The sequence below is a fragment of the Bubalus kerabau genome, chromosome 17, assembly GCF_029407905.1.
Source record: "Bubalus kerabau isolate K-KA32 ecotype Philippines breed swamp buffalo chromosome 17, PCC_UOA_SB_1v2, whole genome shotgun sequence".
NCBI lineage: Eukaryota > Metazoa > Chordata > Mammalia > Artiodactyla > Bovidae > Bubalus > Bubalus kerabau.
Genome location: NC_073640.1, coordinates 69108950 through 69123702, shown reverse-complemented (window position 1 = coordinate 69123702; position 14753 = coordinate 69108950). Strand labels below are relative to the sequence as shown.

The 14753-nt window shown below is 52.5% G+C and overlaps 1 protein-coding gene across 2 annotated transcripts; it reads left to right on the top strand.

Moving 5' to 3' along the window:
- Positions 1 to 6967: 6967 nt before the first annotated feature.
- On the top strand, positions 6968 to 13427 carry LOC129632270 (ryanodine receptor 1-like). 2 transcript variants are annotated; one of them, XM_055553783.1, is made up of 6 exons: positions 6968 to 7037; positions 7614 to 7705; positions 8958 to 9102; positions 11327 to 11416; positions 11880 to 11971; positions 13086 to 13427. In XM_055553783.1, the coding sequence occupies exons 1-6, from the start codon at positions 6968 to 6970 to the stop codon at positions 13302 to 13304; spliced, it is 708 nt and encodes a 235-aa protein (XP_055409758.1). In that variant the 3' UTR covers positions 13305 to 13427. The 2 variants fall into 2 exon arrangements, 1 of the variants encoding a protein (XP_055409758.1); XR_008704448.1 differs by lacking the exons at positions 6968 to 7037; positions 7614 to 7705; positions 8958 to 9102; positions 11327 to 11416; positions 11880 to 11971 and adding an exon at positions 12707 to 12842 and having other exon boundaries at positions 13086 to 13224.
- Positions 13428 to 14753: the final 1326 nt, after the last annotated feature.

Below are 14753 nucleotides of genomic sequence, written 5' to 3'. Positions count from 1 at the left end.
ATAGTGCCAGTTAACAACCACCGCCACAAAATCCATAGAAGGTGTTCACTGAGGTGAAAATGCACAACGTGAGGGTTTTATCTGGGGGTTTAGTGGGGATTATAGCCCAGGAGACAGCCTCTCGAAGAGCTGTGAGGAGCTGCTCCAAACAGGTAGGTGAGAGGTCAGTTTGCATGTGATTTTGGAAAGGGGGTCCATGCAATGAAGTATATACCTCAGTACACGGTTCATGTTGGTCATGATACATGGACATCTCAGTTAATGTGATTGGTGCTTTTCTAAGTAAGGAAGAATCTAAGGCTCTTGCATCCTATTATTTTCTCCTGAACATATCTAGCATCTGAGGTGTAACTGAGCCCAAGTTTGGCCACCTGGGACTCATAAGTCAATCATTCAAGAGGCAGGTGTCAGCAGATAGGAAAGGTGCTTTAATCAGAAAAGATGACACCTGGGGAGATGGTGGGCTTGTGTCCAGGGACCAACTCAAGAGATTCTTCTCAGCCTTTTGTTTGTTCAGTTGCTAAATGGTGTCCAACTCTGTGACCCCATGGACTGCAGCACGCCAGACTTCCTTATTCTTCACTGTCTCCCACAGTTTGCTCAAACTCATGCCCATTGAGTTGGTGATGCCATCCAACCATCTCATCCTCTGTTGTCCCCTTCTCCTCCTGCCTTCAATCTTTCCCAGCATCAGGGTCTTTTCAAATGAGTCAGTTCTTCCCATCAGGTGCCCAAAGTGTTGGAGCTTCAGCTTCAGCATCAGTCCTTCCAATGAATATTCAGGGTTTATTTGCTTTAAGCTTGACTGGTTTGATCTCCTTGCTGTCCAAGGGATTCTAAAGAGTCTTCTATAGCACTGCAGTTTGAAAGCATCAGTTCTTCGGTGCTCAGCCTTCTTTATGGTCCAACTCTCACATTTGTACATGACTACTGGAAAAACCATAGCTTTGATTATACGGACCTTTGGGAAAATGTAGGAATCTCTGTGAATCGTCAAGGCAGGAGGTTGGGTTCTACACCATTCTCCATTGTATGCAGAACTGGCTGAGGTCTCTTCAGATGTTACCTTGCCCATTCAATCTGCCTTCTGGATGCTTAGGGGCACTTTGGAGGAAGAGAGCTAGTCACGCTTCTATTTATCCAGGAAAAGTATCAACAGGTTAGACAAGGCATTCAGGAGAGCATATTAGTTCAGTTCAGTCGCTCAGTCGTGTCCAACTCCATGCGACCCCATGGACTGCAGCACACCAAGCTTCCCTGTCCATCACCAACTCCCGGAGCTTACTCAAACTCATGTCCATCGAGTTGGTGATGCCATCCAACCATCTCATCCTCTGCCGTCCCCTTCTCCTCCTGCCTTCAATATTTCCCAGCATCAGGGTCTTTTCCAATGAGTTTGTTCTTCCCATCAGGTGGCCAAAGTGTTGGAGTTTCAGCTTCAGCATCAGTCCTTCCAATGAATATTCAGGATTGATTTCCTTTATGATGGACTGGTTTGATTTCCTTGCAGTCCAAGGGGCTCTCAAGAGTCTTCTCCAACACCACAGTTCAAAAGTGTCAATTCTTCATAAGTCAGGAGTTAATTTCAATTACTTAGTGATCTCATTCCTATGATTAGTTTATTTTAGAGGTGGGACATAATTGAGCAGACAGGAAACGGACAAAGGACTTGCTTTCACAGGATTTTTTCTGCCACTTCTCCCAGAACATAAGTGCCTCACCCAGATCTTCACTCTGAATTCCTTTCAGGGTGAACTGTAGGTGGTGGTGTGTGGTGGGGAACATCCTTTAGTTGGCAAACTTCAGGAACAAAAGACATATGAGGTCAGGGAGGAGGCTGTGCTGCCATTTCTGAGCTCCTCCTGGCGCCTGGTGGACACTGGTCCTCAGCTCTCCTAGGCTGGCCTCTCCTGGGGGACTGGGGAGACCTGGCCCTGCTCTCAATGTCTTTTCTCCTCCAACAGGCTGGCTTGGGCAGGTTCATCCTCATGGCACTGGTAGAGGCGCAGGGGAGAAACAAATGTCATTTCACAAGCACTTTTCAACCTTTTGCTGGATCATATTTTGCCAGCCTCCTCTGCCGAGAGCACGTTCCATGGCCAAATGCAAATTCAGAACAAGGGGCCATTGCACACTTAAAGTGCAAAGGGGATAGACACGAGGCAGGGTGGAAAACAGGCCATGTCTGCAATCTACTTCAATGCAGAGTTGTGACTACATCCCCAACGTCCATGGGCTTCCACCTGTCACAACACAAGAGGGTTCCCCAGCCTGGCACCTGGGAGGGAAGCCAGGAATGGGGGAGAGCCTTCAGCAGCCAGGTGACCCTTCTCAAGCATCAGAAGAGCCTCTGGGAGGATGCAGTTAGCAGTGTGAGGGATGAGGAGGAAAGACTTTCTGTGTAAGTCAAATGTCCAGAGACCTCAGAGCCTGCATGCCACAGAGAAGCCCACAGGAGTCCTGAGTGTGGGGAAGCTTTCACAGAGGGCTCACCCCTTACTCATTACGGCAAAACCTACACCTTGGGGAAGTTGTGATGATGCATCAAGGATGGGGGGGGTGGGGGTGGGCTTCAGGCAGGTCTCCTCCCTGCTGCTCCACCAGAGAGTTCAAGCTTGAAAAGACGGTAAACTTTCTGAGTGTGGAAAAAACCTATAACTGAAACGTACATGAAAACCATGGAGAACCTCTGTGGATAGAGATTTCTTTCATTTCACCGCCAACATCTTTGGGTAGACCAGAAGTTCTCATGTGGGGTGATACTTCAGCGCCCCCTCCTGGAACTTGTCTGCAATGTTGGCACTATTTCAGGTTGTCCCAAATTGGTGCCCCTCTACTAGGCTCTGATGAAGAAGCAAAAGGCAACCCACTCCAGTATCCTAGCCTGGAGAATCCCATGGACAGAGGAGCCTGGCGGGCTACAGTCCATGGGGTCACAAGGAGTCAGAGATGACTGAGCAACTAACACACTAGACTCTAATGGATAGAGACCATTCTAAACACGGTGCAGTGGACCAGGAAGACCCCCTGCACAAAGAACGTTCAGGTCCCAAATGTCAGTGACACTCTGGGGGATGCATTTGAGAAGGAATTAGGTACAATTTTCTGGCTCTCCAACACAGTAATCACTAAGTAACCACATGAAGCTAATCGATGTAAACAAATCAATCTTAAATAAAATTCAAAACAGAGTTTCTTGGCAGCTCAGGGCAGGATTCAGCGGCTGAATGTGGCCAGAGGCTACCACCCTGGACGCTGCAGATACACAACATTTCCGTGGTCACTGAAGGGTCTGCGTCAGGACTGATTTAGATCCCTTAGGTTATCACATACCGTGGCCCCCAGAAAGCGAGGCTGTGGGCTTGCAGCTATGAGAACGTGAAGGAGCACAGTCTCCTGAAAAAATCTTATCAGTGCATCTTGGGGACTCTTGGCTCCTTGCACGGTCCTCTGGGCACTTTGAGTCTCAGAGTGGCCAGTGCCTGGCCCAAAGGGCACCCCCTCTCCTGGGAGAGATTAACCAACTGGTTACTGATAGTGTTAGATAAACTCTAACACTTCGCGGGCAATTTCCATCTGTCAGGTCCGGGGCTGAGCACTTTCCACAGATGAGCTCATGTAACCTTCACCAGAATCCTATGAAATAGGAACTAAAATGATCCCCAACTTATAGGGAAGTCACCCAGGCTCACCAGAGCTATTTGTAAAGGTGGTTGTTTCAAATTTTGCACATATACCAAGACTATATTACGATTTTTATAGTATACTTTACAGGATTTAAATTTCCATAAACTATATATATATATATATATATTAAAAACACATATCTGTTCACCTTTCTGTTCAAACTGCACTTTTCACAGCAACTTTTTGGTTTATCTACTCCAGGACCCGGCACAAAAAAATTCTTTAGGACAAGGATGAAGACTGTGTAAATAAGGGCATGTTGACATAACTCCATCCATCCTTAGGACTGTCTAGGATGGGTTCATGCAAAGAGGAGCAGCTGCGACCCAGACCTGATGGCTCAGGAGTCTAAAGTACCTGCCACACACCCTGGCCAAGAAAGGTGACTGACCCGGAACTGAATAGACGCAAACTGCAATCAACACGGGTGAACGTGTGAGAATGATCAGAAAAAGGAGGGAAACTCTTGAACTTCCCGTGCCCGTGATGCCGAACGTTAAAAGATATTTTGTGTTTGAGTCCAGGACACATGCTATTAACACATACGTGTGTTTCGACCTGTGTGGCATCTCTTCTTACTCTAAGCACAAGTTTAGAACCACTGACTTACTCTTATGACCTGCACAAGGTCATTCTCGTCCCCTTAAGACCTGCCCATCATGACCTCCTATATCGGTTTCAAAGCAACGAAAACAAGAGGCCCCCGACCCTCCCCCCTAATAACCAAGTTGCCGCGAACCTCTGACGCCTGTGCTGGTGTCAGAGGCGGTTTGAACCACCTGACTCGGCCTTGGGGGCGGGCTTGGGGGTTGCGCGAGTCGCCGAGCGGCTCAGCCTGTACATAAGCGCGCGTTTGTCCACCGCGTCCCCGAGCGTCTCCGGAGCCGGCTCTGCTCAGGCACCAAGGACGCGCGCGGAACCAGCCCGCCTGCCCTGCCCAGCCGCCCAGACCGAAGCGGGTCCCGAGGTCAGTCCCGGGCCGCCGCTCCGCGGGGTCTGCGCCCGCAGGGCGGGGGCGCGGGCCGGGGGTCCCCGCGAGGAGGGCGGGGGCGCCCCGGGAGGAGGTGCGGGAGCGGGGGCTGCCGCCTGGGGGCCCCGAGACCCCGGGGCGCGGGCGGTGGGGGCCCTGGAGAAATTCAAGTTTTCCCCTGGAGGCGATGGAGACCCTCGGATCCCTTCCACCTCGGGGAGACTCCAGGTCTAAAGATTTCACTGGTCACTGGGAGAAGCGAAAACTGAAGGCGACAGAGGAGGCTGGGGTGTCCGGAGGCGGGGATGGCAGGGGTCCCCTCCAGGGCAGGCGGCGGGGAGCCCGGGTCCTGGTCCCCAGGTTTTGTGGGGCGGGAGGGGCGGACCCAGGACTTCGCAGTTTGCTGGAGGAGGCGGGAGGCACAGGTTTGCTCTGCACACCAGAGAGGGCAGTCGGTATCGGGCTCAGGTAAGGAATTGGCCACACAGAAGATGGGAACATGATTCTGGGGGGATCCAGAGGGCGGTGTGATGGGTGGGGAGCCGGGGAGACCCTCTGGATGAGTTTGGGGTTCACTAAGGGCGCAGAACAAGGTTCACAGATGAGGAGTGCGCGTGGAAAACAGCTTTTGCGCCTCCAGCGGTTCTGTGCGCCTGCGTGGCTGCGGGTGGGGGCTGGGAGCATGTTTGGGGCGCGCGGTTTTGAGGGGCAGCCTCTGGGGGAGGGGCCGGGGGAGGCTGAGGGTGGGCCTGGGGGTCCCCCAGAGGGAAAGTGTACTGGGGAGGGTGGGGGGTCATTCCAGCCTGTGGGTCTGCCTCTGTGCCTGTCTGGAGGGTGTGTGTGTGTGTGTGTATGTGTATGAGAGTGTGTGAGAGATATCAGGACTGCCTGTGAGGAGTGTGCTCAGCATTGAGCGGCAGGCCTGCCCGCCTGCGTAGTGGGGTCTCTGAATTTCCCTGGCCTTGTCTGCAGGTGTGTTTGTGTCGTTAGGCCCTGGTTCCCGCAGTCTGCATGTGAAAACGTGTGTTTCCAATGACTGTGTGTGTGTGAGTGTGTGTGTATCTGGCCTGCGGTTCCCGCGCTGTTTGACGCACCCTGTATTTGCAGGATTATGTGTGAGGGTCTGCGATGGGTCTCATGCCTCTTCAAAAAAGGCTTAGAGGAAGAGGTTTGACTCTAGGTTACCAGATAATGTGTGCTGAGTGTGTTTTTAAGCATATTTAATCCTCATGTTTAATCATTTATAGTCTTAATTTTCATGGAGGGGAAAGCTGACAGCCCAAGAGGTTAAAAAACCCAGAATCCGGGCCTGCCAGGTAAAATGCAGGCTGCTTTCTTAAATTCAAACTTCAGACAGATACTGAATTACATTTTAGTATAAAAATTAGTGTCACAAATATTTCCTGGGAGCCCATCTGTAAAGATAATCTAATAAATTTTTAATAATTTTTTTTAAATGTAGATATGACCCACACAGTGTTTAAAGGCTACTTAAACTAAAACTTGATTCATGTATCTGAAATTCAAATCTCCATTTACTGCGTATTTATTATAACATTGCTGTTGTTAAACGTGGCCAACTTGATCGTTGAGATCCCCAGCTAGTGACTGGCAGGCTGGAATCCCCCAGTTCTCACCCAAGACACACTGGGCCACGTCCTGCCCAGGGTGATGGTGGGGCAGAGGTGAGGAACCCACACTGAGCCTGTGCCGAGCCCCCTCCCTGCAGGGCCGGCCCCACCCCAGGGCTGTGCTGGGGGATCTGCGGCCCGGCCCCTCCGGTCACCGCGGTCCTGAGGGCGAGACTGAAGCCTCGTGTACTTGGAGGGGTTGAGGACAGGAGGGGAGGGCCTATCTGAATCCCTTGGGCAGGCTGCCTGGGAGCCCTGGGACAGAGCTGAAAGACAGCCCTGGGACTGCTCCACGGGTGCGCTTACTGAGTGCCTGCTGTATGCCAGCCTCCAGAGGCCCTTTCTGTACTAGTTTGCTGAGCTGCACATCCAGGGTGCTGGCACTTTGTGTCATATTTCTTGTGTTTCTTAAAGGATCATAAACCCACGGATGCTGCCCCTTCCCTTGCCAGACACCATGCCACACACTCCCCAAATCACACACTGGACCTTGAAGCAACTCTATGCGGGTGGCATTGCCAACATGTCCGTTCGGCTGTTGGGGACCTGAGGACTTGGGGAGGGGATGGAGCTGTCTGAGTCCACCCGGCCTCTGAGAGCCACACCTGGGCCCCCGGCTCCACCGCCCAGGCACTAACTGTTCTGTCTCCGGTCCGTAGGGAACACCTGTGGAGTTACCATGCTGCCTCTGAGCACCATCGAGAGCCAGGAGACTGAGCAGGTGAAGACCAAGCCGCCGAAGAAAGGAGGTGAGACCTGGAAAACTGGGCAGGCGGGAGTGGGGAGGTCTCCAGGGCAAAGCGATGATCCTGAAGATTGGCCCTGTCACCAAATGTCTCCTCTGGCTCTTCTGGGCAGGGACACCCAGGATGTGGCCTCCCTGACATCACCTCCCGTCAGCGGGTCCCATCACGGCCCGCTGGGAGCTCCTGGGAGCTGAGCCCGTTTGGGCTCCTTTTTGTGGCCTGGACACCCCTGTTTTCTTACCCCAGCCCCTCCCCTCCCTGACACTTCCTGTCTGTTCCCTGGGGGCCTTTGGGTTACAATTGAATGAAGGTCTCACTCACTCCTGGGTGACCTCCAACAAGTGTCCCTACCTCTCTGTACCTCAGTTCACTCATCTCTAAAGTGGGTTGATGATAATACCCATCTCAGAGAGTTATTATGAAGAACCACATAAACGTGTACAATACTTAAAAGCACGTTTGGAACACACTCCACACGTATTAGCTCCTGTTACTGGTTTCATGGTGAAGACTATTATTACCGAGTTTCTCAAGCCTCAGAGGGTCAAATGGTCTCATGACTCTTTCCTCCTCCCTCAGGCTTCTTTTCTAAGAAGCGTGATGTTCTGCCGAAGAAGTCCAAGAAAATGAAGGGAACGGTGTCCTTCAGAGTCCTGCCGTTCTGCCCGGCGGTAAGCCTGCTTGCTCCCTCCCTTTTCACCGGAGGCCCCTGGCTGACCGATCACGCAGATTGGCCACCCTCTCTGCTCACCAGAGACCCTTGGGTGCCCGGGTGCCCAGGTGCCCCTTGCCCCTGCCTTGCCCTGGATGTGGCCCCAGCCTGTGGGGCGGGATGGTTTTCCTTGAGGGTGCTGCCCTCTTTCCTGCCTCCTCCTTGCTAATTCCAACTTCTGCTCCAACGTCACCTCCTCCATGAGGCCTCCCTTGCTCCCTTTCACCCCGTTTCTCTCCAGCCCCTTGCCTTCCTGAATTTTCTTCAGAGTAATTATTGACAGCATACCTTGTACCTATTTTTTAACCATCTCTCTCCCCTACTAGAGTAGTTTTGTGGGGTCAAGAGCCTCTTCTGTTGTTCAATGACATATCCCCTCTGCCTAGCACAGATGTAACCAGCGCCAGGCATGCAATCTCTCGGGCTGATTAAATGAGGGAATAAGTCAGGGAACGGTCCCTCCTGCGAAGGCAGCTGTGGCCTTGTCCACCTGGCTACCAGTCCTCCTTCTACAACACCCTTGTCTTTCCGGCAGGAGCTAGCACAAAAATTTCCCTAGGTCAATGGTGGGCAGACTACGGTCATTCAGCCCACAGCTTGTTTGTGTGAATAAGGGTTTCTTGGCACATCCACCCCCAACCTTAGGTAGAGTCAGGGCTGTTTTCATGTAAAATCCAGTAGCTGAGATGCAGACTGGATGATCCAGAAAGGCTAGGCAATTTGCCATGACACTTTGCACGACAGCGGTGAATGACGGTGCTTCGAATAGATGCAGGCTGGCATCAGTTCAGGCGAAGGTGTGAGAATGCTTAGAAAAAGGAGGGAAACTCTTAAACTCTTGTGACTCTGATGCACAGGGTGGATACTTGCTGTTTGGGTCCAGCACACATGAGACATACATGTTTCTACGTGTGGGGCCTGTGTTTCTTCGTATCTGAGTAACAAGTTTAAGAGCCACTGCTTACCTTGCTACCTGCACAACTGAGTCTCCTCCACCTAAAGCCGCCCAAGGCCACCCTCTGTATCAGTTTCTCTAAGCGGTGAGGAGGAGGATGCCCGGGACCCTCCCCCCAAAATAAAAGTGAAGCCAGCACGCCCGTGCTGGCGGCAGGCACGCTGTTAACCACCCGCTTGTGTTGGGGGTGGAGGTGGGGCGTCGTGAGTGATGCGGAGCCGCTCAGCGCTCTTCATTCCTGCGAGTTCACCCGCAGGTGCCCTGGACTTCGGAGCCAGCCCTGCCCGCGCCCCCAGGACAAGCGGTGAGCAAGCCGGCGCGCTCCAGCCCGGACATCGAGACCGAGCCCGGGGCCGGAGGTCGCTCCCGCGGCCGCAGCTCCGAAGGGTCCGGCCATCAAGGTTGGAGCAGTTCGGGGCGGGGGGGCGGCGGGAGGGCGGAGGGGGATCTCCGCTGGGAGGGCGCGGTGGGGGCTCCCCGAGGGCGGCGGGAGGCCTCGGACCCTTCCGAGCCGCGCGGGGACTCAGGGCCCCAGGATTTCTGAGGCCACTGTGGGGAGCGAATCCTGGAGGGGACAGAGGAGTGGGTGCCCCGCGGAGTTGGGTGTCCGGAGGCGGGGATGGCGGGGACCCCCTCCAGGACAGGCGGAGGGGGGCCCGGGTCCTAGTTCCCAGCTTTTGGGGGCGGGAGGGGCGGAACCCGGGACTTTGCCGTTTGATGGGGGAGGCGGAGGTCCGGGGGCTGCTCCCAACCTGGGAAGCCAGCGGGGTGTCAGGGGTCAGCTAGCGAGTGCAGAATGAAACATAGGCTAACGACTTTGTGGGGAGTCCAGAGGGCAGTTTGCAGGAGGCAGGAGGCCTTATGGATGTGTTTGGGGGTTCACGGAGGACGCATGAGAAGTTCGCTGATGAGAAGGGCGCGTGGAGAACAGCTTTTGCGCCTCCAGTGGTTCTGTGCGCCCGTGTGGCTGGGAGCACGTTTGGGGCGCGAGATTTTGAGGGTCAGCCTCTGGGGGAGGGGCCCGGGCGAAGCAGAGGGTGGGCCTGGGAGTCTGCCAGAGAGAGTTCCCCCAAACTGATGCATCTTTTCTTTGCGGGATTATATGTGAGGGTCTCTGATTGCATCTTATGTTTCTTTAAAATGTTTAAAGAAGGTTTAAAGAAGGCAGAGGTGTTGATTTTGTTTCCAGATAATGTGTTCTGACTATGTGTCAATTTAACCATATTTAAGCTTCATGTTTAATAATTAATTTTACTCATTTTTTTCTGGAAGGGAGACTTGACATAACAAGAGTTAATAACCCCTGAATTAGAGCTTATCGGGTAAAACGCAGGATCAGTTTAGTTCAGCTGCTCAGTCGTCTCCGACTCTTTGCGACCCCATGGACTGCAGCACGCCAGGCCTCCCTGTCCATCACCAACTCCTGGAGCTTGCTCAAAACTCATGTTCATCCAGTGGGTGATGCCATCCAACCATCTCATCCTCTGTCGTCCCCTTCCTTTCCTACTTTCAGTCTTTCCCAGCATCAGGGTCTTTTCTAATGAGTCAGTTCTTCTCATCAGGTGGCCAAATATTGGAGCTTCAGCTTCAGCATCAATCCTTCCAATGAATATTCAGGATTGATTTCCTTTAAGATTGATTGGTTTGATCTCCTTGCCATGCAAAATGTAGGAGAGTTACTTACATTTGAATTTGAGACAAATAATGAATTACCTTTGGACATAAGTATGTCCCAAGTATTTCCAGGGATATATGCATAAACATAGGTTAGTATGTTAAATAAATTATTTTTAGGTAGATACTTACCATGCAGTGTTTGGGACTTGTTATAGTACAATATGATCCGTGTATATGAAATTCACATCTCAGTTTGCTGTGTATTTGTTGTAATGTAGTTGTTAAATCTGGCGAACTTGATCCTTGAGATCTCCAGTTAGTGACTAGCAGGCTGGAATTCCCCCAAGTCCACTCCCCAGACACACAGCCCAAGTCCTGCCCAGGGTGATGCTGGGGCAGAGGTGGGGTCCCCACACTGAGCCTGTGCCGAGCCCCCTTCCTGCAGGGCTGGCCCCACCCCAGGGCTGTGCTGGGGGGTCTGGGGCCCGGCCCCTCCCCTCACCATGGTCCTGAGGGCAGGACTGATGCCTCCTGTACCTGGAGGGGCCCAGGACAGGAGGGGAGGGCCTGTTTGAACCCCTTGGGCAGGCTGCCTGGGAGCCCTGGGACGGAGCTGAAAGACAGCACTGGGACTGCTCCACGAGTGCACTTACTGAGTGCCTGCTATATGCCAGCCTCCAGAGGCCCTTTGGATACCCAGTTAGCCGAGCTGCAAAAACCCAGCACTTTGTATCACAGTTGTTCTGGTTTTAAAGGGGGGTGAGCCCCAGGTACCATGAGCCCTGCCCTTGTCCTTGCCAGGCGCCATGACAACCGCTCTCCCCAGATCACACCCTGGGCCTTGGAGGAAACCAGCAGGAGGCATTGCCAGCACGTCCCCTTGGATGCTGGGGACCTGGAGACATAGGAGGGGATGGAGCTGTCTGAGTCCACCCGAGCTCTGAGAGCCACACCCAGGCCCCCCGGCTCCACCGCCCAGGCACTAACTGCTCTGTCTCCTGTCTCTAGGGAGGGCCTGCCGCGTCATGATGCTGCCTCTGAGCACCATCGAGGACAAGGAAGCCGAGGAGGTGCAGACCAAGCCTCCGGAGAAAGGAGGTGAGACCCACGTGGGGTGGAAAGTATAGGCAGGTGGGAGTGGGAGGGTCTAGGGCAAGGTGATGAGGAGGGGTTGACCCTGGAGACTGGCCCAGTCCCACCCAGGCATCTCCCCCTGGGGAGGGGGCCCTGAGGACACACAGGATGAAGTCACTGACATCACCTCGTGTCAGGCTGTCTGTCACTCCTCTGCTCAGAGTCTGCAGCCTGCAGCAGGGTCCTCACCTCTCTGCCTCAGTTTCCTTATCTCTAAAGCAGGACAATGATAGTATCTGTCTCAGAGAGTCATTATGAGCAATCAGTTAAGCTAATACATGTAAAGTACATGAGTGCCTGGACATGGCAAGTACTCAGTACATGTTAGTTTTTGTCACTGGTTTCATGATGAAGATACTCAGTTTCTCAAGCCCCAGAAGGCAAGATGGTCTCACACCTCTTTCCTCCCCCCCCGCCCCCAATGCAGCCCTGCTTTCTGAGAACCCTGATGAGCCTAAGAAGAAGCCCAGAGGAATGAAGGGAAGACTGTCTTTCAAAGTCCTGCCGTTCTGTCCCATAGTAAGCCTGCTTGTTTCCTTTCTTTGACCTGAGATCCCCTAGGTTATGAGAGGTCAGGCACATCTACCACTTCCTCTGTACAGCAGAGACCCTTGGGTGGCTGGGTGCCCCTTGTCCATGCCGCCCCCCCGCCCCAGGATATGGCCACCATCCTCTGGGAGTGTTGCCCTCTTTCCTGCCTTCCTTCTGTTTCCTAAATTCCAATCTCGGCTCCAATGCCACCTTCTCCACGAAGCCTCCCTTGCTCACTTTTGCACCATTTCTCTCTAACCCCCTGCCATGCTGGATTTTCATAATTATTGCTACCTAAGAACATACCTTGAATCTGTGTGTTCATCTGTCTCCCCTCCTAGAGAAGTTGTTCAGTGACATATCCCCTGTCTAGATCAGATTTAACCAGTGTCAGCCACTGCATACACTCGGGCTGATTAAATGAAGAAATGAATTAGGGAACGGTCCTTCCTGCGGAGGCAAGCATGGCCTTGTCTACCTGGGTACCAGTCCTCCTTCTCCTACTAACCCCCTTGACTTTTCTGGGGGGCGCCCCTGTCCCCACGCACTTTGGATGGATTTGATCCCATCCTCAGACCAGCTCCAGGTACGTCCCTGACCAATCAGAGCCGGCAGTGCCAAGATTCCCGGTGATTGGGCCTGGGCTGGGCACGTGACTCACCCTTGGCCAATGAGGCGTCTGCTCTGTCTCTGGGGCTTCTTAACAGGCAGGAGGGGAGGCTGGAGCGACCCGGGTGAGAACCAGGAGGCCCTTGGGGAGAGGTCAGGGGAGGCCCTGGGTCAGATTGCCGGCGAGAATGTCTTACCTACTAGTGCGACTAGTACTACTCTTAAAGAAGTTCTCGTATTAGGAATTAATGTGAGAATCCAAGATTTTTTAAAAAACAGTACAAAGATTATCAAAATTCACCGAGTGTTGCCACATAGTCTATTTGCATGTTTTTTAAAATATATATTTAGATATAATATTGATGGTACTCAAGATTCTGCAAAGCACAGGATGCCCCCCCACACACACTCTGCAAGGAATGACATGACCCCAGAATGTCACTAGTGGGACACTGACATCCCCCTCCTGTTTCTCTGTTCTCTTTCCTTCCAGCCGAGTGTCTGCTTCAGCTACTACCTGGAACCGGATGACGCTGAGCCTGAGCCCGAGCCCGAGCCCGAGCCCGAGCCCGAGCCCGAGCCCCAGGCGGCTCCTGACGGTTCGAAATCGGACCCGAAACGCACCGTCGTCCCTATGCCTGTGCTGGAGTTCCGCGAGGTCAAGGTGTGCGAGTGCCCCCTGTGCTGCCTCAGCTTCGTCACTGCTTCCTAAACGCTGAGGGCCCTCCGCTTCCTGCTCCTGACCGCGCGCCCCCGAATCATGCATGCTGGGCTACCGTAGTGTAAAATCCCCCAATACAGCGGCTTCAATAAACCCGACTTGCTGTCTCTCTCAAGGCTGTGGTCTGTGTGTGAAACTCCCAGGACCGGGGCGGTGCAGCTCCGTGGAGTTGGGCAGCCAGGGTCCTTTGACCTCGGTGCTCTGTGCCACGTGGCTGGAGAGGGCTCACCCCCACACCCAGTCCACATTCTGGTTCGGGGCAAGTAGGGGGATGAGGAGAGAGGAAGACACGCTTCAGTCCTTCAAAGGGCGACTCCTAGAAGAAGCCCAGATCACTTTTCCTCACAGCTCATTGGCCAGAGACGGTCACATGGTGACATCTAGTTGCAAGGGATGCCGGGAACTGTAGTCCTTAGCTGGGCAATCATGTGTCATCCAATAGCTTCTATCACTATAGCAAAGGAGAATGGATAATGTGTTCACCTCTGACTGGGTGTGTTATGTTAATTTATCCCCAGCACATGTTGTGATGAACACCCAAGTGAATAAATGTATTCTTCAATTCTGTATCTCTCCTCCATTGACCAGAACCTCCTCCCTTTTTATGCAGATAATTAGAATGAGGAACTTTTCTTGGGCATTGACCATGCGGTAGGCCGCAAGCCAGTGTCTTTACACATTTTGATCCCCTTAATGCTCACGACCATGTGGCCAGTTCTGTTATTCTGTCTCTTTCTGAGATAAGAGAACAGAGGCACAGAGTGCCTGTCACTTGCTTCAGGTCACACAGATCATAAGGAGCCAAGCCAGGATTCAAATCCAGGGAGGCTGACTCCAGAGTCTGTGTCAACAGGACTCAGCAGCTAAACAACAACAACCATCCTTTGTATCAGACTCCTTCGGTGGCAAGCAACAAAAACCCCGACTCCGGGCCTTTGCCCTGGCTATTTACTCCCCTGCAGTGCGCTTCTCCCAGGGCTTTTCTGTTGTTGACTCAATCCGCATCTTTTCCAGTTCCTCCTTCTATGCAGGTATTGGTGACTTTACGGCTTATGAGATATTTATGACAGTTCTTTGGTGCTGGCTGGTTTTAAGATTATCACCAGTTTCCAGCCCTCTGTTACTTAGGAAAGCACCCACTCATTTCTGAGAAGTAAAATGATCACCCATGAGCTTCAGCACCTCAACAATTTAGAAGACTATAGAGTGAGTTTTCTCTGTAAGATAATATATGCATTTCACAAGAATCCCAAGTCGTAACAAGGTAGATTCATTAAAACAAAAAAAAGTCTCTCTCTCTTTCTCTACCTTCTATTTTTTGCAGTTTTAATTTTGCTGATATTTATAATCTATTCAGCTTGAGAAATTTCTTTCAAAAGTTTTGCTTTCGAAAACCAGATTCCAGGGGTACAAGCACATATCCCTCAGACTGACTAAAGG

Excerpts from the sequence above, each read along its gene's own strand:
- LOC129632270 (XM_055553783.1), top strand. The coding sequence starts at position 6,968 with ATGCTGCCTCTGAGCACCATCGAGAGCCAGGAGACTGAGCAGGTGAAG. Across the intron at positions 9,103-11,326 it reads CGAAGGGTCCGGCCATCAAG|GGAGGGCCTGCCGCGTCATG; the intron begins GTTGGAGCAGTT and ends TCCTGTCTCTAG. Across the intron at positions 11,417-11,879 it reads CAAGCCTCCGGAGAAAGGAG|CCCTGCTTTCTGAGAACCCT; the intron begins GTGAGACCCACG and ends CCCCCAATGCAG.